The sequence below is a fragment of the Acinonyx jubatus genome, chromosome D2 (assembly GCF_027475565.1).
Source record: "Acinonyx jubatus isolate Ajub_Pintada_27869175 chromosome D2, VMU_Ajub_asm_v1.0, whole genome shotgun sequence".
NCBI lineage: Eukaryota > Metazoa > Chordata > Mammalia > Carnivora > Felidae > Acinonyx > Acinonyx jubatus.
The window spans coordinates 10810437-10834169 of NC_069393.1; the positions used below are offsets into that span (position 1 = coordinate 10810437).

The following is a 23733-nucleotide window of genomic DNA, read 5'->3' on the forward strand; positions in this document are numbered from 1 at the left end:
TCTCTGTGCTCGGCTCTATTAGGAAATGCCCTGGAATGCCAGTGAGACCGTGGGCTGGCTTCTTCTGCGGAATGTGTAGACGGGGCGTGCACCTGCCCCACCGCTCGAGCCCCAGGCGTCCGGGCATCTCAGCAGTTGCTCTGAAGGCCCCGGGTGTTTATCTCCCCTCAGGCAGCTGACCTGCCTCCCGTTTCTTGAGCAGAGCAGTGGAATTTGGTGGAAGAGACCCAGACCTCCGGCCACCCAGATTAGAGAGTTTTGTGCTGAGGTCCCTATATGGTTGTGTTAGCCTGAACGCCAGGCCCAAGTCTGTCTTTGTTCCTTGTTTGGGAAGCAAAGGGGAGGGAAGCAGGCCAAGGGGCTATATAACCCTTCAGCGTTCAGCTTCCCTGAACACCACCCAGAGCGGAGAAGCCCAGCTGAGCGCTGTCAGGGTAAGTGGCTCGGACCCAGGGCTGTGACTTCCCCATCCCGGCGGCTTTGACATTACTCAGTGCACTCAGACGTCATCTGCAGAGATTTACTTGGGCTTGTGCCCTCTGCAATTTCTGAATGAACATTGTAGTACTAAGATGATTGTAGCTTTTAGCTTCCCATTATCTAATATTAAGAACAAAGTTAAGATGTGGTTTGGTGTGGGGGGAGGAGGAAAGGAAGACGGAACAGATTCTGTGTGTCCCCTGCACCATCTGTTTATGCTACATCCACAGCCCAGGTCTGGCTGTGCTCTTTCAGAGATGCAACCTAGCAATTTCCAGTGAGTTACGCGTTTATTTCTACTTAGGCACCAGGGATTCTAGTACTTTTTGTGGTTCGCTTTGGCGTGGAGATTTTTCATCGGATGGTATTTTCGGGGCCGCTGGAGGCGCCTGGAAATGCATTTGAGAAGTGAACAGAGTCTAGTGGCCTCGTCTTTGGTATTGGCTGTTTACGTGCTCGCATCAGGGTTCCTGTGGCTGTAATTGGTAGTGTCTTCTGCAGCAAAGGCACGTCTGTGAACTTACACTCCAGGCTGTGCCTCGCACGCTCCACTGGTCATTTGCAGCAGGAAACAGGCTGTATCTTTCTCTGTGAATAAAGAGGGAGGGAGCGGCTGACAGCTGCTTGTGTGTCAGCCTAAGGGACGTCTGGTTTGCATTTCTCTCTCCCCGCAGCGAAGTGGCAGTCCCCGGGCTGAACCTCGCTGGAAATCGGGGCTTGGCCGCTTCAGCCCGGACTAGACTTTCCACACTGAGATTTGCCTTCATTCTGTGATCCATGACTAAATATGGTTTGCATTTCAAGACGGATGAGCTGGGAACTGTAGTGTTCTTCCTCCCCCACTACCCCCCCCCCCCACCCCGCCTTCCCCACACTAACTACTCATTTTTGGCACAAGATGCAGGCAAAGCAGTTGGAACAACCCCCCGACCAGGGTGCAGTTCCAAACGCAGACGCTCGCCTGTGTTTTACCTAATTAGGAAATGCTTTGCTCCAAACCCGGCTGCTCATTCAGGTCAGATAAGGCTTGGACACCACTGAGTCGGCTTCTTTCCGGGGACACAGAGACTTCTCCAATGACAGTGCTCATCTGAGAGATTAGAAAATCCCTCCTGGGCTTTTTTGTCTGTTTGTTTTGTTTTATACCAAATAAAAACACGTTTCCTGGCTTTTGAGATTTTTTAAATTTTCCGCATGTTTGCTGATGCTCTGGGGCAGCCTGCTTTTTCTGCAGTATGTTCAAGCCCCAAGCCCTCCCGGCCAACAAAAGAGTTAGGGAAGGGGACGTGCACTCCTGGTGACCGTCCTGTCACATTCTCAGAGCGTCCTATATCCAAGTATGTCGTCCTGTTTTCAGCTCTTTGGGTTTGGAAAGTCTGCTTAGTGCATCCACAGAGAGCCCGCCGCTGGTGCTGGCCGCCTCTGACACACGCCTCCGACTGTCACTTCTTGTCCTGTCTTGTCTCCTCTACGCATCTCACTTCTCCACCCCCCTCGTCCTTCCGTAGGACGGAAGCCAATCACAGGAATGCCGAGCGGTACCCAGCATCTGGAAAGGGCAGGGAGGGGCGGGAAGGAAAGAGCAAGCCATTGGCAAGTCTTGTTTTCCGTTCTTAGGAGCGGAATCCACAGGTCAAGGATCCCCATGCTACGCCTGAAGGCAGTGTGGAAAGAAAGCAAAAACTAGAAATAAAGAGGGCCGGATAATGATCATAGTGCTATCATGCTATCAATGATCATCCCTTTAAAACTAACATTTATGGGCATCCGTAATGTGTTTGCCACTACAAAGCATTTCAAATGCTTTTTAAAAATCTAACCCCCCATTGTAAGAGCTCTGCATAGCACGTGCTGATATTATTGCTGTTTGACAGAGAAGGAAACTGTGATTTAGAGATGTTAAATACCTTACTAGGTCGCAGGCTATAATCATCACTCTCTGCCATCTCCGTGGTCCTAACTTTACCAGCATTGGGATCTTGCATAAGTCACTTCAATGCCTTGAGTCTTGATTTCCTTGTTTGTCAATGGGAGAGCATAGTACCCGTCCTGGATTTTAAAACGCATCGCCTCAGTGGAGATTCATGCTTTTGCGAAGGGTTACACAGCATTCCGAAAGAAACAGCACTGACTTCGTGGCAATGATCTGGCAGAGCTCCAGAACAAAAGCAAAAGTTGTTTTTTTTTCTTCTTCTTCTCCTACATCCCAGAAATTTCCTTTAAAGAATTGCATTTTATATCTGGGTCAGGGTGTGCAATGGGTTCACCAACTTAGAAGAATCTTCCTCAGCTTGAAATCCTAAGCTCTCAAAGTCGGGCAGACAACGGTGGGTGTCCCTCTTTTTATGGGATAATTCTGCTTGGAAAAATGGAAGGGAATCTGAATTGAAAGTCCAGGGGGTAGCCAAGGACACTTGGTCTCTGATTCAACTCTGCCTCCAGTGCCCTGTGTGCCCTTGAGCAAAACACTTCCTCTGGGTTTTCTCATTAGTAGAAATGAGGGCATTGCATGCAGATGGTCTCTCTAATGGACCTGTTCTCCAAAGCTGCTGCTTTGCTCCCACTTTTCAGATTTTGTTACAGGCTCGGAGCTTAAGAGTTGGATATTCAAAATATTGAATACATGCCCAATTTAGAAAATATTACAAAACCCAGGGTAGATCATTAAAAACACCTACAAAATCCACTGTCTCAAAATAATACTCATCAACATCTTGGCAAATACAATTGACCTGTTTTCAATGCATAAATGTACATTTTTAAATAGGACCATACAATGTTACTTTCTCTAATCTATTATTCTTACATAGAATATACCTTTTCCCTATCTCTTAATTTATCTTTCCTAATGGCAGCAAAATATTATACTATGGTATGTGTAACTTATTAGACTCTCCCTCGCTTGGATTTTAGGTTAGCTGTGATTTTTATTAATGGAGAATAACTGTGGCCCCTAAAATTTCAAGCACCTTCTTAGAAAGTTTCAATTGTTTTTAATGTTTCTCCAAAGGTAAAATAAAAGTTCTCAGGACCAAAAGAGATTTTTCTTCTTCTTTTTTTTTAATGTTTATTTATTTTTGAGTGAGAGACAGAGTGTAAGTAGGGGAGGGGCAGAGAGAGAGGGGGACACAGAATCCGAAGCAGGCTCCAGGCTCTGAGCTGTCAGCACAGAGCCTGATGTGGGGCTCAAACCCACAAACCATGAGATCATGACTTGAGCCGAAGTCAGACGCTTAACCAACCCAGGAGCCCGGAGATTTTTCTTTTAAACACCTTCCATTCAACATTTCCAAATATTCACATGCAGCCTGGCCCTCAAAACCTACCTTTTAAAGAAAATAGTTAAAAGTTATAACATATCTAGAAAAATGTGTTCGGGCCGATGCAGACAGCATATTCCAGAAACTTCTATCCCACATGACACGTTAATTGGATCTTCCTGTCTGCGTTCGGCGGTTGTTCATTTATTCACCTGCTTGGTTATTCTTTAAAGTGCCCAGGAGCACCTGTGACGTGCTGGCCACCGTGCTAGAGGTCAGTTGTATGAATGTGGAAGTCTGAGTTCTGGCGTCAGTCTAATTCCGGTACGTTCAGATAAATGCTGTGTTGTATAAGGGTCAGTGGAATGCGCTCCGGGAGTACAGAGAAGGACCCCACATCCCTTCTGGAAGGTGGGAGTGGTCAGTGAAATGACATGGCTGCTGGATGACAGCGGGGGCGGCTTCCTTCCTGTTCCCCTAGGACCCTGTGAAGCAGCTCCAGCCGAGATGTGCGAAGAAGAGGACAGCACTGCCCTCGTGTGTGACAACGGTTCTGGGCTCTGTAAGGCCGGCTTTGCTGGGGACGATGCTCCCCGTGCCGTTTTCCCATCCATTGTGGGGCGCCCCAGGCATCAGGTGAGCGATATTGTACTGCGATTATGTAACGTGATGAATATCGCCTCATCGACCATCGCATGACAAGACACAAATGTATCCAGAGAACAACCGTATACCTTAAAACCACACGATGTCGCACACCAGATTTATTCAAGAAAAGGAAGGTCGGATTGCAGTAGAGCGAAACAGGGCTACACATCAGGCCCCTCTGTGACGGGGTGCCCATGAGTACCCACAGTCTGTCTATTGCTTTCTGCCCAGAAATTATGTGACCTTGTTAAAAATACACCTCTGGTGATGGATGTGTAGGAGTAAGTGTGAATTTCACATATGATATAGACAGATTATCTGGTGGGTGACTATCAGATATAAAGTTCACCTCTCAGATATAAGTTCACCTTTTTGTCTCATGATCATTATCATCATCAGAAATACTATGAGGTACCTAATAATGTGTACCTCAGCTACTCTTTGGAAAGAAACTAAATTAAAGGCCGAGGGCACTCACTCTCAAAGATCTTGATATTAGGTGAAAGTGAGCGTTGTTACTGAAGGTAATTTTACATACTTTAGGTGTCAGTGAAATATATGTAGACAGCCACAAGTTAATTTCATAGAACATTACATATAAACAAAATATTGGGGGCAGCCATATGGTAAAAAACTGAGCCATATGGTAAAAAAAAAACCTCTCAGTTTTAGAAACTCTTCACGTCAGAAATATAGCTGCTCGTTGACCCTATCTGACTGATGTTCGTGGCTCTCAGTTTGGCATACGGTCACAAGAATGAATAATAGCCCCTTCCACTGAATGAAACCTGAGATGTTTCTTTGTTGAACTGTATGCATAGAGATATTTTGCACAAGCCACTATTTATGGATATCTAGCAGCCATGCTGTTCTGCAATTCTAAAACAATCACCCCAGTGCAATTTAAAATCCCAGTAATGAGAATTCCCTTTCTTTTGTTTTTGTTTTTGGGTTTGTTTTTTTTGTTTGTTTTTTAAGCTTCTGTTTATGGCGTTAAAGGGCACTTGGTATGAGCACTGGGTGTTATATGTAAGCGATGAATCATGGGACTCTATCCCCAAAACTAAGAGCACACCATCCACACTGTATGTTAGCCAACTTGGCAATAAATTATATTAAAAAATTTTTAAAAAATAAAAATACTTCAGACTAGTTTAGGCAAATGTCTTACTGTTGATTGGTATGGATTTATACATTAGAAACGAAGCACTGAGTGGTCATTTGTAGATATGATGCTTGTTCACATACTCTTGGGTGGGTGACAATTTTAATAGCTTAAGGGATTTATAAGAGCACAGTGCCATTTAACTAATATGTAAAATTTCATACATTCATTTAGCAAGTAATTGTTGAGTGACACATAAGTCCCTGGCAATTTGTTGCCGTGGTGAACAAGCCAACACAGCTTCTGTCCTAATAGAGCTTGCTAAGAAATACGGCAGACAAAAAAAAAACGCAACGTAAAGTTGCTTCCCCCACAGGGCCCTCTGCTATTTGGAGACTGCTTCAGGCCTGTTGCCAATCAACTGAGGGATGTTGCTTCAGAGCATAGTGACCCTAAGACAGAATGTCATGTTCCTGATACCAAAAGAGGAACTTTCTACCGCAATGACTTAACCCTTTGTGACTGGATTGTCATCAGTCCACGAGTCCTGGGGGAGGCTGACTTGTGCTGTGGTGAATCTCTGCAGGGAGTGATGGTGGGCATGGGACAAAAGGACAGCTACGTGGGGGACGAAGCACAGAGCAAAAGAGGAATCCTGACCTTGAAGTACCCGATAGAACATGGCATCATCACCAACTGGGACGATATGGAAAAGGTACTGGAGGTTCTCTGTGCGCGGAGCCCTCAGGATGCCTGGTTTCTGTGGCTCCTGGTTCATAGTATCTTGTTACTGTTGAAAAAAAAAATCCTGAAATACGTCTTTAAAAACACGCACACACAAATCTCTTGCCTAACAGGGTTTCTACACTAATCAGAGGGATAGTGTTCTGTGGATTCGAACCGTAGCCATTTGCCAGTGGTGGGAATTAAGAGCCTGTTGCACTGGATTACCTTCCTAAGGCCAGCAGGTGGGGGGGTGGGTGGGGAGGGGGGAACAACACTCCCACTCCTGCCCCCCACCGCCTACTGGAGGCGGGGAGGCAAGGACTCCCAGTGGAGGAGAGCTGGGTGAAGCCCCGCCCCACCCATGCTCCTTTGAAAGCTTTTCATTAACTCACCCTGAACGTTTTTTTTGAAGTATTTTAGTTTTCACTCTAGAAGGGAGAACCATGCATTGCGGTTTTGGGACATTCCTGAAAGTTCCCCAGCGCACTGAAGCACAAGGAGCGGACAAACATTTTTAAATAAGTATTTGAGAAAGTGCCTCTCTGTGTTGTATGAAGAAAGTGCTTTAAAACCTCCCAGATTCATATAAAAGAGCTTCTGAGAAGAGTTAAATCCTAGGATTTTGATGTTTGGTATTAGGCATCATAGACACGCAAGCGATCGGAGAAAAAACAGAAAGACCAATGAGAACATGACACTAATTCTGTTAAGGTAGCAAAATATATTAGAACCACAATATCTGGACTTTTGTCAGCTCCCTACACACATGCGCACACACAACTCACACATGCTCACACACATACACATACAGGCACACACACGCATACCCACGTGCACACTCATTCACACACACTCACGCACACTCACACAGACACACAGACTCACACACACACACAGGCACACGCATGTACACACGCTCTCAGAAAGTGGTATTGCCAGAATTGATCAGCAATAATGCTGAAGTCTGTAGCTCTCTATAAAAATTGCATTTCCTTAGGTTTGCTTAGTCTGAGAGGCTGGGTTTGGTTAAGGCTGCAGTTTGCGCTGAGAGACGCTGTTAACGGCAGCAGGAAATGCTCTTAAGAGCTTCCCCGTGGAGCTGGCAGCATCTCAGACTGCAGGCAGAGCACTGGGATGAATATAGTCGTCATGTCTAAAATCTGAATTTAAGGCGTCTTCGGGAGAGAGAGAGGCGAGGGGGGTGGGCAGAGAGGTTTGTGGGCGGGGCTGGGGGGGATCAGCTGTATCGTCCGTGCTGTTCCAGAATAGCCACAGTATATGACAGGCGGGATTTCTTGAGCTCTCTGCCGTTTCTACTCCCTCAGCGGGGTATAACTTTCAAGCTCCCTAGTTCTTTTCTAGAAACCGCAAATTCAACACCGGAGAGACTGGGACAAGATCAATCTAGCTTTCGTCCATTTGTCAATTTTCACGAGCTGTTCTTGTTTGGTTTTCATTCTGGATGAATCTAATACTCCTGGTGCCAGGGGAGAATTTCCAGGCCTTTAGAAATCATTAATTTAGACTTCTTTGCAATGGTGTGTTCTCTTTGGCATCTGATGATTAAAGAGGATGCTCAACCATGAAGCAAACTCACGACCGGAGTACATCATACAAACACGCTATGAATAGGCGCAGGCTTTTTGGGAAGCACCTGAAGGTCAAGTACCTGACCATGAATGGGAGGTTCTGAGGGCACCACTGAAGGCAGGCTTCAGCCAGCCCTGGAGAGCAAGGAGGGGAGGGAGGAGGCAGGGAGACCCGTCCTCTTAGCATACATCGCAGAGGGAAATTTCCTGAAATGTATTAAAAAGGCAACTAGATTTTTTCAGGTCAGCTTCGTTCTCCCATTCACACATTCACTCATTTGTCCTCTTGCTTGCTAAATGAAACCATTTTGCCGTGAATATTCACTAAAGTGGAAGGAGGAGGAAAGACACGGTTTGCGCCTGGCTGGCTCAGTCGGTAGAGCATGAGACGCCTGATGTCAGGGTTGTGAGTTCCAACTCCACCTTGGGCACAGAGATTACTTTAAAAAAAGATATAGCTGACTAACAGGAATATTTATTCTGGGCCAGCCCCTGGACTAAATAGTAACCGTAGGGCTCTTGCAAAGACATACTAGTTATTTTGATATTACCCATGGTGACGTGAGCCGGGAAGGGTTAAAATTTGCCTAAGCTCACACAACCAAGAAATGGGGGTTGAGTTGGGATTTGAACCCGTGTTGACTTCAGATTCTGTGCCATCCTGGCCCATAGACCTGGGTTTGGGATTTTACTCAGTCGCTTACGAGCTGTGAATCCTTGGGTAAGTTACGCACAATCTCTGGGCTGCGGTGCCCACGTCAGTAAAGTTGTGGACATCTGATGAGTGCTTGTAACATTCTGCTTGATCCTGGTTTCATTTAGCTCATTCCGGCCCCTCTCTGGGGTCTGTAGCCTTCCATGACGTTGCATCATTGTGTTTCTCCTCCGTCCCCCGCTAGATATGGCACCACTCTTTCTACAATGAGCTTCGTGTCGCCCCCGAAGAGCATCCAACTCTGCTCACCGAGGCGCCCCTGAACCCCAAGGCCAACCGGGAGAAAATGACCCAGGTGAGCATCCACTCCAGGATCCAGCATTTGGGGTTAGGGGACAGTCCTGTTGGAAAGGGGCGGGGCAGGACAGCAGAGAGATGGTGCGCCCAGCGGCCCCCTCACAGACCAACAGCTTTCCAGGGACTCTGGGGAGGCCAGAGACAGTAGCATGGCCGTGGTAACTCACATCCTTACTGCAGAAACTGCCCCGTGACTCCAAAAGCAATAGGAAATGAAAATACTTCATTGTCAAAGGTGCTACGTTAGCTTAAAAACTTCCAAGGAGAAATCATTTCAAAGTACGGCAGGAAGTTGGTTCTTAGGTCAGAGAGAGGTTTGCAAACTGGATCTGTCACTCATCAGCTACGTGAGTTTAATGAAGCCACTTCATTTCTTTGAGTTTTAGTTTCCTTGTCCATCTATACATGGGGAATAATATTAGTGCTATCACTTTTCAAAGGGCTGACGTGAAGATCAATGGGGCAAAATGTTAAATGTGTTTCATGGTGCCTCATATAGTAAACATTCAACAAAGAATAGTTCATTTATTTATTTTTTTAATTTGTTTTTGAGAGAGAAAGAGACAGAGTGTGAGCAGGGGAGGGGCAAAGAGAGGGAGACACAGAATCCAAAGCAGGCTCCAGGCTCTGAGCTGTCAGCACAGAGCCCGATGCGGGGCTTGAACTTGTGAGCCAGGAGATCATGACCTGAGCCGAAGTTGGATGCTTCACCCAATGGTTTTTATTGGCACTCTTGTGACTAGGCTGAAACTCAAAGGCCTTATAGCAGGAGACCATCCATTCCACCAGCCGGACAAGGTTTGCAGTTTGGATGAGCTATCGAATAAAAAATCTGCTGTCAATTTAACGCTTACTACAGTTAAGCTCTGGGTTAAGCATTTTACATGCATGGTCTCTTTAAATCTTAGCAATGCGAAGCATGTTATATTATATAAATGACTATATAATTATATATCTGATTATATAAATGAATCATTCAAGGATCCAATACATAAGACTGTCCCAAGGTCACACAGCTAGACATGCCAGAGCCTGGAACTGACCTAGGATCTTTTGGCCTTGGAGAACAATCCATAGAAATCATAGAAATACTGTATGGCTTCTTCCCCAGAAGAGCTCTTGCTGATTACCCCAACACATGCGTGGTCATTCTCTCCAGGGGACATCTGTGTGCCTGGGAGTCACTCCGTGAGGCAAGCGATGTCATTTCTGATGGGCATGATCATCCTTGTGAATGGTGTGGAGGCAGAAAAATATTTGGGAAGCATGGCTCTCTAGCAAACCATGTCAGACATTCTGGGGGATGGCCCGGGGGGGCTTCGCCGGTGGAGAAATGGAGGCCCGTGGGCACGTTTGTGGGCACACACTTCTCATGAGTGACCTGGAGGGGCTCCCATTCTGATCTTGTCCCCAGACCACATGAGTTGAGGCCCGGCCATTCACACGTGGCCCTCTGCTATCAGTGGGCAGATCTTGTCTACCAGGAATCAAGGTCTCGTTCACAGCAGCCAAAGTGGCCTCAGAGTCTAGGGCTGGCATTGACTCAGCAGCTCCCTGGAAAGTGGAAGAGGTTAAAAGGAACTTCAGACAAATCACAGAACTGGGCTAATCCAAACCCATCTTAGCTTCTGGTTTAAAAGGTCTTCTCCTGTAGACTAGAGACGTCAAAACTGGAATGCTGTCTTTCCTTGGTCTTTTGGCTTTGATATCATGCGTGTGTCCTCGACTGCCCACACTTGAGCTCCCCTAGACCAAACTCCTCCGTTCACAGTTGAGACACCAGGAAGGAAGGCCACAGAAGTCAGCTGTTAGTCTGGCGAGCCCTCCTGGGTCACACTGGAGCCAGGGCCAAGGCCAGAGCCTGCACAGCCCCTGCCAGTCACATGTGCACCATCCCCCTGCCCCAGTCTCCTCTGCCCAGAGAGCCAGGTGGGCCCATCTGTATTCTGAGCTCACCTGCAAGAGGTGCTCTCCTGAACATTCTTGCTGAGACTGGAGACATCACTAACTTAAGCTCTTTCGGTTGCTTTGCAGATTATGTTTGAGACGTTCAATGTCCCAGCCATGTATGTGGCTATTCAGGCGGTGCTGTCCCTCTACGCCTCTGGACGTACGACTGGTAGGTGGACGCGGTATTGGGAGCCGCGACTGGGAGCACCATCCGTTGTGGGCTTTGATGGTTATCAACATGGGGTTTGGATGGCCTGGGGTGGGGGGTAGTTAGAACTGACAGGGCTAATCCCAGCCCTGAAAGGTCTTCTTTCCACCTTTAAAAACAAGCCCTGGAGGGGTGCCTGGGTGGCTCTGTTGGTTGAGCGGCTGGCTCTCGATTTCGGCTCAGGTCATGATCTCACGGTTGGTGAGATCGAGCCCCAAGTCAGGTTCTGTGCGGAGAGCGTGGAGCCTGCTTGGGATTCTCTCTCTGTCTTCTCTCTCTGCCTCTGCTCGCGCTCTCTCTCAAAATAAATAGGGGTGCCCGGGTGGCTAAGTCGGGAAGTGCCCCACTTCGACTCAGGTCATGATCTCATGGTCCGTGGGTTTGAGCCTCACGTCGGGCTCTGTGCTGACAGCTCAGCTCCGAGCCTGGAGCCTGCTTCGGATTCTGTGTCTCCCTCTCTCTCTGCCCCTCCCCTGCTTGTGCTCTATCTCTGTCTCTCAAAACTGAATAAATGTTCAATAAACAAACAAATAAGTAAATAAGCTTAAAAGAAATAATGAAAATAAGCCCTCAAGCTCATATTTCCAGCAGGACTTTTTCTCTCTTCCTGCTCTTTCTTTATGTTCCCCAAGCCTGTCCTGCCTCGCCTATCCTATCACATGCTTTCTCTCTTTTTCAAGTCAGAGGCTCAGAAACTCCCCTTCTCCTGGGCCAGCCAGGGACCACGCACCGGGGGCCGTGGTGACTTTTGTCGTGCGACTTGTCCCCCAGGCATTGTGCTGGACTCAGGAGACGGGGTCACCCACAACGTGCCCATCTACGAGGGCTACGCCCTGCCCCACGCCATCATGCGTCTGGACCTGGCCGGCCGCGACCTCACCGACTACCTCATGAAGATCCTGACCGAGCGCGGCTACTCCTTCGTGACCACCGGTGAGTGAGGCCCGTGGGAGTGAGGGGCGGGGGTGCAGGGGCCGCGTCTTCTTCACGGGAACCTCGAGGACCCTGGCCACCATCCAGGGACATGACAGGAGGGGACCGTGCAGCTGGCAAGGCCTGCCTCGGACGCTCAGAGCAAAGCACCTTCTTTCTTGAGAAGAGTGGTGAGAACCTCCAGCGTAAGCTCGTCAGGGGCCTGTTACTTGGACACTTTTTAACCTCCTCTGTTCACAAGTGGGAAGCTGAGAGTGCAGAGATGGAACGCAATGAATGTGGCACACTGGTTGGCGGGCTTGGTGACGTCTAGGTAGGGCGTGGGGCCCAGTTCTGCCACGCACTAGTGGGGGTGACCCAACTCACCAACCTGCAGCCTCCTCATCCGTGAATAGGGTTTCACCCCCGACGTGATTGCCGGATTAAGTGATACCGACACTGAGTAATCTGGTATTTGTAAGTCAGTAATTCAGTGATTGTTAGCTGGCATGAAGGCCAACCTGGCAGGAAGCTATCCATGTGTCTTTGGCCTCTGTGTTGGTGGCCCCAGTGCGAACTTACAAGAGGCAGAGTCCCATGGTGCTAGACACGTTGGGATGTCCTCGGTGCGCACGGCCCTAACCGCCTTCCCTCCACTCATCGATCAGACACTGTCCAAATGTCTCAGTTTCTGGACATGCCTCAGGTTTATTATAGACTCTGAGCTTGAGCCCTGTGGATGTTCAGGCTTCCTTCTGGGGTAGGGAGGTGAATTACTTCCTACATTCCTCTTCTCCCTGCAAAGAACCCCAGAATATCTCCCAAAGGTTCCAGGGGCCTGGATGGAACCCATAGCTTAGAAGTTCCAAGTGCAGGAGTCTGGAAGGGACTGGCCGTCTGCTTCCTCCACACCTCCTTCAATGTGCATCACTGAGCCTTCTGGTCTAGGACTGGTCCTGAGCCAGGGCCTGCCTCCTTCTGGAAGGTAATGGATGCACCAGTGGTGTAGCTACTGGGCCAAGCACCGTGGATCTGTGGAGCTTTTTGAAAACCGTGGGGGCCCCAAAGCATAAGATTTCAGCATAAGACTTCCTGGTCAACCGAAAATCCAATATGACAAGCTAGTATAAAACACTTATAACAGAGAGTGAATCGTTGCTCCTGAAAAAAAGAAAACATAAGGTACAGAAGGCTGCCCTCCTCTGCGCCTTTCTCTGGCTCGGTCCTTTCACTCCTGCCCTGCATTTCCCAGACAATCTTTTCCACGAGCCCACCATTCTGCCAGGGACAGAGTGGTTCCCTCAGGGACTCTCTATAGTTTCATTACCATCGCGGACGTGGGGCTGCAGAATGGCGAACTTACACCCCGTGAACCCACACCGCGGGAGAGACTGATGTGAGGCAGGTGGGTTTTTAGCACAGGCGCAAACCCTCGTGTCTGTATCTTGACAGCCGAGCGTGAGATTGTCCGGGACATCAAGGAGAAGCTGTGCTATGTAGCTCTAGACTTTGAAAATGAGATGGCCACAGCCGCGTCCTCCTCCTCCCTTGAGAAGAGCTACGAGCTGCCCGACGGGCAGGTGATCACCATCGGGAACGAGCGCTTCCGCTGCCCAGAGACCCTGTTCCAGCCGTCCTTCATCGGTGGGTCCCAGCGTCCCGTCCCCGGGAAGGGGAAGGCACCCTAACCCCCTGCATCCCCCTAGCCCCTGGCCATCAGCATCCTTCTGCATGGGGGGGACATGTGACAGGGCCACAGGACCAAATGCATTTCTAAACCAGGGCAAGGGAAAGAGTGTCACAGTTTTAGAGAGAGAAGGAGGCCAGGAAAGGAGTGTTTTTTCCTTATTTATTGTGAGAGAGAGGCAGGAAGAGAAAGTGCAAGCAGGGGAGGGGCAGAGAGAGGGAGAGAGAGAATCCCAAGCAGGCTGTGCTGTCAGTGCAGAGCCCAACGCAGGGCTTGAACTCATGCACCGTGAGATCGTGACCTGAGCTGAAACCAAAAGTCAGATACTCAACTGACTGAGCCACACAGGTGCCCCAGGAATTTTCTTTCTAAGCAAACACTGTCCGTGTGTCTGGAGAATGGTGAACAAATCAGATCTTGCCTGTGCTGAGGACACAGTAGAGCCATCAACAGATGGGGAGGATAACACTGAATGCTGAGACTGTGGGAGGAGTGGGGCGGGAGAGAGAAAAATGGAAGAGCCTGTTCCTACATGAGCACTGACCTCGGACAAAGGTTAGCGTTGTTGTTTACAGAGGGTGGGCTCTGGGACTCGGGAGCCCGGGCTCAGTCTCAGTTCTACTTTCATGATCTTGGGAAGGAAGGCCACTTAACGTCCCCAAGCCTCTTGTCTTCATGTGTAGAATGAGGATTGTGGGGCCCCTGGGTGGCTCAGTCAATTAAACGTAGGACTCTTGATTTCAGCTCGGGTCATGATCTCACGGTTCTTGGGTTTAAGCCCTGCATCCGGCTCTGTGCTGACAGCTCGAAGCCTGCTTCAGATCCTCTGTCCCCCTCTCTCTGGCCCTCCCCCCTCTCAAAAATGAAGAAACATAAAAAAAGAAGAGAAAGGAGCCTTGTCCAAATCGGATGAAGCACCTCCCTGGGGAGTCAGTGCCCTTTAGCGTTGAGGGGTGTTCCCAAGGGAACAGGACAAGAGACATGTGGGTGGTCCTGAGCTACGGTGGGGGTGCTGGTTCTGCATGGGACCCTCTGTGGGGGGCCTGAAGGCTCTGCCCTTCCTTGCACCCCACCTGGAAGTGAGTCTGTTGAAGATCAGCGATGTGATGTTGTAACCCTCCGCCCCTACGGTGCCCCATCAGGGCCTCCTGGCTAGATCAGACATGGAAGCACATGGAGCATAACAAGAGCCTTCTGGTCTCTCGGATGGGCGGTTCTTACACTGTGGTTCCTGCCGAGCTTCAGGCCACTGTGAGACCCCCCCCCCCCCCACAGAAGCTCACACGGGTCTTCTGCGTCTGACCTGGGTGTCGCCCACCACCCGAGGGTCATGGCTTGGGTCTCCTTTGCAGGGATGGAGTCTGCCGGCATCCACGAAACCACCTACAACAGCATCATGAAGTGCGACATTGACATCAGGAAGGATCTGTATGCCAACAACGTCCTCTCCGGGGGCACCACCATGTACCCGGGCATCGCCGACCGCATGCAGAAGGAGATCACCGCCCTGGCGCCCAGCACCATGAAGATCAAGGTACGGTTCGGGGTCAGATGCTACGGTTCTGCTGCTGAAGGTACCAACCCCATCACCAGACGTGACGGGTTCTTCAGAGCAACACGTGTTACTCACGTGTGCTCATGGGTTCCAGGACTAGGTGGTGGTGGGTCCATGTCCACACGTTCCACTCTTTATTATTATTATTGATGTTTATTTTACTTTGAGAGATACAGAGAGAGAGAGCATGAGCAAGGGAGAGGCAGAGAGAGAGAGAGAGAGAGAGAGAGAGAGCATCCCAAGCAGGCTTTGTGCTGTCACTGCAGAGCCTGACGTGGGGCATCCATCTCACAAACCACGAGATCATGACCTGAGCAGAAATCAAGGGTTGGACACTTAGCCAATGGAGCCACCCAGCCACCCCCACAAATTCCACTCTTTATTGGCTATAAGTCAGTTCATAAGAGAAGCTAAGTTATTCTATACAAAATTTAATCTACAATTATCTTGTCCATCAGCTACTTTCAGGGGTAAAGGTCACCAGAGCTCCCGTGTGTGCGTATCCCTTTATTTTTTTTATGGAGATATAGCTCACATATAACATTGGATTCATTTCAGGTGTACAACCTAATTCAGTATTTGTATATATTGTGAAGCGATCACCATAAGTCTAGACGATTTCCGTCATTGCTCTTAAAAATACATGCATGTCGTTTCTCCCCATCACAAAAATAGTGCATCCACACCTCACAGAGACATTTAAAAAAAATCAGAGGAGCCACACATATTTCTGAAGAGGTTGAAAAGCCGTGGGTTCAATGGCATACGCTCCTCCTTCCACTACTAAAAGTGATCACCTGTTGGTGGCCGGGATTAGAGTTGTGTCTTTATCTCTGTCTGGTGCGCCTTTTGATCCGGGCGCTCAGAAGCGCAGAATCACTCCAGGATGAGCCAGCTCAGTCCCCAAGCCACCAAAGACCCTTCTATTGTGTTCCGAGTCCCAGCGAAGCGAACTCAGAGATTAAACAGACACTGTTCTTTGGAGGCCAACTTAACATGTGCCCGGTGATTCCCGAAAGCTGTTATCGCTCTCTGAAATCAGAAGGCCATGCTGGGACTCTCTGACCCCTGTCACAGGGAGCGGGAGAAAGGGCATTCCACGTGCAGATCACACACACGAGAAGTGTTCAGGCACCTTCTCTGTGATTTGCATTCCCTTCTCTTTCTCGGGAAGAGGGTTTGCAGATCACGTACAGAGTTCCAGACCAGAGCTCTCGGCCTGCGTCCTGGGCTCTGAAAGACTGCATGGTGACAGGAGAGACAGGTTCCTGAGGTTGGTGTTTCTTGGATGCTCCTCTGATCGGCTGTCTCCCCCCCACCGCCCCACCCCACACTGGAGGGAGAGACAGGAAACGAGCTCCGGGCTCACGGACAAAGCCAGCCTAGGTGGGGGTGCATTACAGCAGCTGCAGCCAGAGCTGGCTGGCTCCCGCTCCTCCAAACTCAGCTTCTGGAATGAAACGAATATGGAACTTTGGGCTCCGGTGCGGTGAGAGAAAACCGTTAAAAACCTGGGGCAGTAAAGGTTATGACATTAGGCGAAACTGAAACTGGAAGGGGGCTATAGAAACCCTGCACTGGCTTTAACCACTTTTCCGTAAATCTAAAATTACCCCCAACTGGAAAAGTTACTTCTAAAATGAAACGAAATGAAACAAACAAACAGACAGACAGACAAAAAACCACCTGGGAGAAGTCCGGGTTTGAATACTGGGTCTGACAGGCATACAGCCAGTGGGACCTACGCCTGTTGCTCCAACCTCTCTTGGGGCCACCTGGCTGGCTTCGTCGGTAGAGCATGTGACTCTTGATCTTGGGGTTGTGAGTTTGAGCTCCACATCGGACGTGGAGTCTGCTTAAAGACGACAACAACAACAACAGCAACTCTCTCAGCCTCAGTTTCCCCACGTGTGGCAGGGCACTACTCAATACTCTTTAAAGCGGTTATGAGAATAATTCATGTAAAACGTTGAGCATAGTAGGCACGTGGTAAGTACGCAGTAAAAAGCAGCTACTTGTATTCAAAAATAAATGTTCAAACAGAGCTTGGGGGATAAACAGAAATGAAACCTTTCCCCCAGGGTTTCAGAAATACCTTGTCTTTTTGCCCAAATGTCCACATTTGTTTCTACCCAAGTATCTAAGTCTGGAGTGGATTTGGGAATGGCTTAACTGTAGCTATCTGTGTTTTGGGCCATAGCAGGTGGAGGGGACCCCTGGACCCCGATTCACTGCTCTCTGCGTCCAAACCATTCATTTAAGAAATGTTAGCATGGCCTGCGTGTCAGGCCTGTGCAGCAGGAAAGCCAGTCAGTGCAGCTCAACTGGGAGCCACCCCAGGGAAGTGGTCATCCATCCGGGGGACCCCACGGTCTCAGTAGACATAATCAGGTGGAGCAAGACTCGTCTCGTAAGTTCTGGCACAATCAAAGCTTCTCGTTGAGGATGCTGGTGTCGTGCTGAGTTCTGAGACACAGCATCTGAGACATCATCAGTGTTCTTGAGTGGAGGCCGTGCAGGATTTGGGGCCCACGTTTAGTTTCTCATTTCATAGACCAACCCCCTTGGAGTTGTTACAGGTGCTTTGGAATAGATTGTGTAAAAGAAACCAGAGGAACAAATGCGCTCATTGGAGAGTCTCTAACTTCACAGCCTAGTCACATCCCTTGGGTTGGGGTTGGGGTTGGGGTTGGGGTTGGGGTTAGGCATCTGACAGCCAAGACTGTCCCACTGTCCGTGGAACCTGAGCTGTGTGGACCATGGTGGCATGTCCGGCCCTACTAATTCGCTAACTGTCCTTCTTTCTCCTCCCGGCCAACAGATCATTGCCCCTCCGGAGCGCAAATACTCTGTCTGGATTGGGGGTTCCATCCTGGCCTCTCTGTCCACCTTCCAGCAGATGTGGATCAGCAAACAGGAATACGACGAGGCCGGGCCATCCATTGTCCACCGCAAATGCTTCTAAAACACTTCCTTGCTCTCTTGTCTGTCTCTGGCACACAACTGTGAATGTTTTGTGGAGTAACGCCTTCGATTCTTTTCCAAATCATTCCTAGCCAAAGCTCTGACTTGTTACCTACGTGTTTTTTAATAAATCTGAAATATGTTACTGGTAACCTGCGGCCTTGGCCTCTGCCCCTCTCAGGTTTCTGTAGGGGGACCTTACCCGTTACATCGTGGCTCCCTCTGGTGGCACATCCCGGGACATGACAGGGCTGTGGACGTGGACGCTTCCCAGGAAAAGGTACACTCACACTAACCTGGGAAGTTCCAACTAAATGCTCTAAGTGGAAAGAATTTGAAAATACACAGGTACATGGAAACAGGGATGAAAGTGTATCAGTAGGATAACCCACAGTGACTTCACAACCCGCCGGGCCATTATATCACTTTGCTGTCTTACGACCTCAGTACTGGTAGCCTTATATGCGAATACAGAATAGTAACTTTGTGTATTACACACGCACAGATGTCTGATTATAATATATATTAAACACATACGAAACATAATAAATATACAGGTTTTCCTTGACCTACAACAAGGTTACAGCCCAACAAATTCAACCCGAGTTGAAAACATCGTAAGTTGAAATGCATTTTCCGTACTTAAACCTACCGAACGTTGGAAATTAGCCCAGGTGACCTTAAACGTGCTCAGAACACTTACAGTAACCTCCAGTTGGGCAGGATCATCTACCACAAAGCCTATTTCATATATTAAAAAGGTGTTGGGTGTCTCATATAATTTATGAAATACTGTAAAGTGAAAGACAGGATCTGGGTACAGAGTGGCGGGAAGGGGTCTGTCGTTGACCCCACGAGCTGTATTCTCTGCTCCCGCCCAGCCTCGGGAGAGGGGGAACCACACAGAGCACTAGTCCCGGGGAAAGATCGAAATTCAGATTCAAAGTACGGTTTCTACTGAATGCCTTTTGCTTTCACACCATCCTTAAGTCGAACCATTGTGAGCTGGGACCATCTGTATGTTAGAAGAAAGTGTGACTTTTAAGTCTTTCAGAGGAAACAGATTTTTTTTTCAAAAACAAGAAACAGCGCTCTAAACTCTCATTACACATCTGGATCATCGGTTCCCCTCCCCTCGATCAATATCTGTGCCTGAAAAGGAGGCTCTGGATCTATTCACACGAGAAAGGAGGGGGGCGTTGGCAATACTAGCCGAGGACCACTGTGTCCGTCATCATACAGGGGATTTTATAAATATCCTCCCTCGTGTGTCCTTCAGAACGATGTGGGCACAATCTTGTGATCGCGTCCATTTCACAGATGAAGAAACAGACGTTCCCTTAATATCATCATTAGGAAGAGCTGCCAACTTCGACTTCTCTTTTACCGATTTGGCCTGGGAGGTGCCAAGGTGCACAGAGACATCTTCCCTACCCGTAAGGCCCTTCCTCTCAAGTGCTTTTATGCCCAGGCTGCTTGGCGTCCTCGGCGGATAATCCAGCTGGGGGCGGCTCGTCCTGTGTGTGAAAGTCCGAGTGGGATCAGCAACCACTGGGGGTCCTTCGAGTGAGGGGTCTCTGTCCATCGCGGCATCTTACCGCAGAGATTTATGCAAGATTTAATATCTGTTTGGCCCAGAAGGTCCACGCTTCTCTGGCCCTGTTGCTTGAGCTAATGAAGACGAATACCACACATAAAAAGAGCTGACGTGTGCTGGGAACTGTCCTGAGCAGATTCTATACCAAACCTTTACACTAGGACCTCATTTTATCCCACAAGAGCCCTGTGCACTTGGTATTCTTCCTGCCCTTTAACAGATGAAGCAACTGAAGCTGTGAGTGGTCCTGCCCCTGGCAGAGGGGCACCTTGACCTTGGTTCCAAGCCCGGTTCTTAGCTACTAGGCTGCTGTGTCTCAAGGAGTAGGCCATACAGGTCAACGTCATCGGGGCTCCTTTTAAATGGGCACATTCTTGGGTCATAACCAAAGCGTACTGAGCTAGAATCTCTGGAACCGAGGCTAGGGGCTTGAGTTTTTGTCCGATTTCTCTGGTGAGAGGCCCCCGGGGGGCTCAGTCGGTTGAGCATCTAAATCTTGATTTCAACTCAGGTCATGATCTCACCGTCGTGGGTTTGAGCCCCACATCAGGCTCTGCGCTGACGGTGTGGAGCCTGCTTGGGATTCCCTCTCTTTCTCTGCCTTTCCCAGGCTCGTTCTCTCTCTCTCTCTCTCTCTCTCTCTCTCTCTCAAAATATTTAAAAAAGATTTCTCTGATGCCTCTTTTGCACATCAAAATTTGAGAAGCACTGTAACATGCTGTGACTGAAGGAAATTTCCCAGTTGCAGGATTACACTTACCGGGCAAGGGCGCTCCCTACGTCCTACACTTGAACTTAGGCATTAGTGCAGACACCTTGCAGCCAGATCGCTTTGGTAATTGAGACAGAAATCACCAACCGTTCCCGTCATCACTGCAGTTTACAGAAAATAAAACAAATCCCCGCACTGTCCTACTCGTATCCACCATCAGAGGATGCGGGCTCTCTGGTCAGCGAATGAGGGCTTGGAATAGTCCGAGGATCTGAAGGAGCCGTGGCCAGAGGCCGCGACCAGGAGAGCCAGAACCACTCACTAAATGAGCCTAAGTGAGTGGCCCCTTCCTTGTGAGCACCCAGCTTCAGCGTCTCCGCACCGTGCACAGTCCTAGAGCAACACCTCCTCCCCTTGATTCCATAAGATGCCCCGTGATTCGAAGGGCTGGACAGGGTCTCGTGGATGAGCCCGAGATGAATCTCGAGGAGATAAAACCAGCAACATAAGTCTTTGTCGTCAGTGTGGCATCATTCCTGCAGCCAGGCTGAGCTCGAGGCTCTCCAGTAGGATTTCGGACACACAATGGCCTGGAGAAGAGTTCCTGACTGCGGTGAGGGAGGAGGCTGTCTGAGCCAATGCACACAGCTCCACCAGGAGCCATGGCTGCGACTAAGCCTATTCAAAAAGATTTGGAGGGAAAAAAAGAGATGGAGAAGAGGAGGCGGAGGAGGAGGAGGAGGGCAGCCCTAGATGTGGCTGTTCCTCATCAGCTCACGAAAACCAGAGTACAAGCACTGTTCATCCCTGGGAGACCCAGGTTAACTCAGGTACCGTCTCCAGAGCACCTGCTGTCAGTGAGGGCTGGGGCAGGTGCGAGCGCCATGAAGACAAGAGGCAAGGTTCTGCCCGCATGGAACTTTCAGTCTACGAGGAAGATGGACGTTGAACAGGTCGCTGGGTGCCCTGTGAGGATTACAAAAGTGGACACATGCATGTGGGGTATCTTACAGCCAGGGGCTCAGGGGAGGCCTCCCTGGGGAGGTAATGCTTGAGAGAAGGCGTAAAGAATAAGCGTTAACTGGGAAAAAAGGGTGGGGGAGGGAGGGGTGTTGAGGCTCGGGAAGGGGAAGTGTGGTGTCCGTGGCGTGGGTCCCCGGCAGAGGCCCAGAGAAGGGACAGTGTGCACCTGTGTGGAACAGAAAAGAGATCTCCCAAGAACTGAACCAAGCACACACTCTGGAAGTTTGACTATGACCTGATTGTAATTTTCCAAAGCAGAGTTCACCACATTTTGCCCGTGAAATGTCTGGCCCGAAGTCAGACAGCAATTGTAAGAAATGAAGACCATTTTGAGTGAGAAAGTTGGTATCTGATTCATTTGCCATTCACAACCACCTCATCTGGAGGCGTAAATTCTTCTTCTCCTTTCCAGAAATGCATCTCGGAAATGAACACCCCGGCACTGTCACCTCTCTAATTTGTTTCCGGTGGTGACAGCTATTCTAGAATGTTCTTGTGATAACTTCATGGCCCCTTTGAAGACCAAAGGGAATACGAACGATTACAGCTTGCCTGGTTGCCTTTGTGACATAGGCTACCTTTAAGCAAAACTGATGACGACAGAGGCTCTTACGTAGCGTAGTTAAGGGCAGTTTTTCGGAAGCCTGAAGTTCAGAAATCCTCAAGCAGATTTCCCATCCTTGGAGAAAAATATAGGGCACTGTAGACACACCAGTCAAAACATGGTATTTTCATATTCTTCTTAGGTCACGTCTCTGTCTTTGCCTCCACATTTCGTTTTGAAGTTTATTCCTCTGTCTTGTCATTGGATTGATTCTTGCCTCCCCTTTTAGATCTCTCTGCATATGCCACAACCTGAAACACCTTAAGAAATGCCCTAAAATTGTTTAACATCAGACCTTCCTCTACAAAATGGCATCACCTGCCCTGGGGCGCCCGGGTGGCTACGTCAGTTGAGCGTCCGACTTTGGTCATGATCAAAGGGTTCATGAGTTCGAGCCCCGCATCGGGCTCTGTGTTGACAGCTCGGAGCCTGGAGCCTGCTTCCAATTCTGTGTCTCCCTCTCTCTGCTCCTCCCCTGCTCACATTCTTTCTCTCTCTCTCTCTCTCTCTCACACAGAATAAACATTGAATTTTTTTTTTTTTAAAAAGGAAAAGTTTGTGATTTCAGACGGACGTCCCCAGGGAGCCCTCTTCCATGCGAAGGCATAAACCACTGACTCACGCAAAGCCAAAGTAGGATTTAGATGCCATTAGCATGGCTGTTGTTGGTTGATCTGTCTTCTGTATTTCTAATCCTACCCACCCCAGAAGAGTTGACCATCCTTGGTAACATAAAATTCTTCTTCTGAACATGTTCTAGTGAACTTGACGAATGCCTGGGCCTGGGTGCCCCACAATAACAAGCATGTGATGACGGAAGGTTTAAGAATGATTAATTTTATGTTGCATGAATTTTACCTCCACAAATAGTTTTTTACAAAGAAAAAAATAAAAATAACGTGTGGCCCTGCAAAAAAACTTCAGTAAGTGTAAAATTTTATTGCTGAAAGGAACCTGCTAAATCAGTAATTCATACACTTCATTTCCAGACCAAGCTGAACCAAACATATACTTTATTTCTGTAGGTTTGAAGACAGGAATACAGCAAATGTCTTCTACTTGTTTTGTTATGTTTTCCTGGTGCATCAGCGTCTTATTGAGAGAAAACGTTATGGAACTTTTTTTTTTCGAACCATCTGTCAACGCTTTTCTCTCTTGGAATAACTGCACAGGAGAATTTTACACATCCTCTTCAGATTCAAGAGTACAGTGTCATCACTCAATCCCCTGGTACATCCAGGACCCATGAGGACCGTGAGAACTGGAATAAACCATTTTTCATTTTCACAGTCACTGCAGGGGTATAGGTAATCTCCCTTGACGGAGGAGAAAAAGTATCTCCATGGTTTTAGACAGTCTTTTGGTCTAGATAATGCCCACGGTATTTGCTTCAAACAATTCAGCACAGCCAGTCTACAACACTCAGCCCGTCCCCATTCCCCTTCCCCAGGCCCTTCTCTGTTTTTCTGTTTTCTGTCCCTCATCCTCTGTACTGTCCCAAACAACTTCACCCTGAATTCTGGCTCGTTTCCTTTCTCAATAATGTTCTCTCCCCTAGATTTTTTATCCCTTCCATTTCTCTAGCTCCCCTTTGACCATTCAAACTTGTACATGCATATGGATTTTATTAAATTCTTTTAAATATAAAAATATTATAAAATTATGGGGTGGCTCAGTTGTTAAGCATCTGACGTCAGCTCG

At 48.6% G+C, this 23733-nt stretch overlaps 1 protein-coding gene across 1 annotated transcript; it reads left to right on the forward strand.

Moving 5' to 3' along the window:
• The first annotated feature begins 301 nt into the window (after positions 1-301).
• ACTA2 (actin alpha 2, smooth muscle) lies at positions 302-18248 on the forward strand. The gene is made up of 9 exons (XM_015079066.3): positions 302-434; positions 4222-4376; positions 6080-6208; positions 8708-8818; positions 10855-10939; positions 11750-11911; positions 13343-13534; positions 14930-15111; positions 17954-18248. The coding sequence occupies exons 2-9, from the start codon at positions 4248-4250 to the stop codon at positions 18095-18097; spliced, it is 1134 nt and encodes a 377-aa protein (XP_014934552.1). The 5' UTR covers positions 302-434; positions 4222-4247; the 3' UTR covers positions 18098-18248.
• The last annotated feature ends 5485 nt before the right edge of the window (positions 18249-23733 follow it).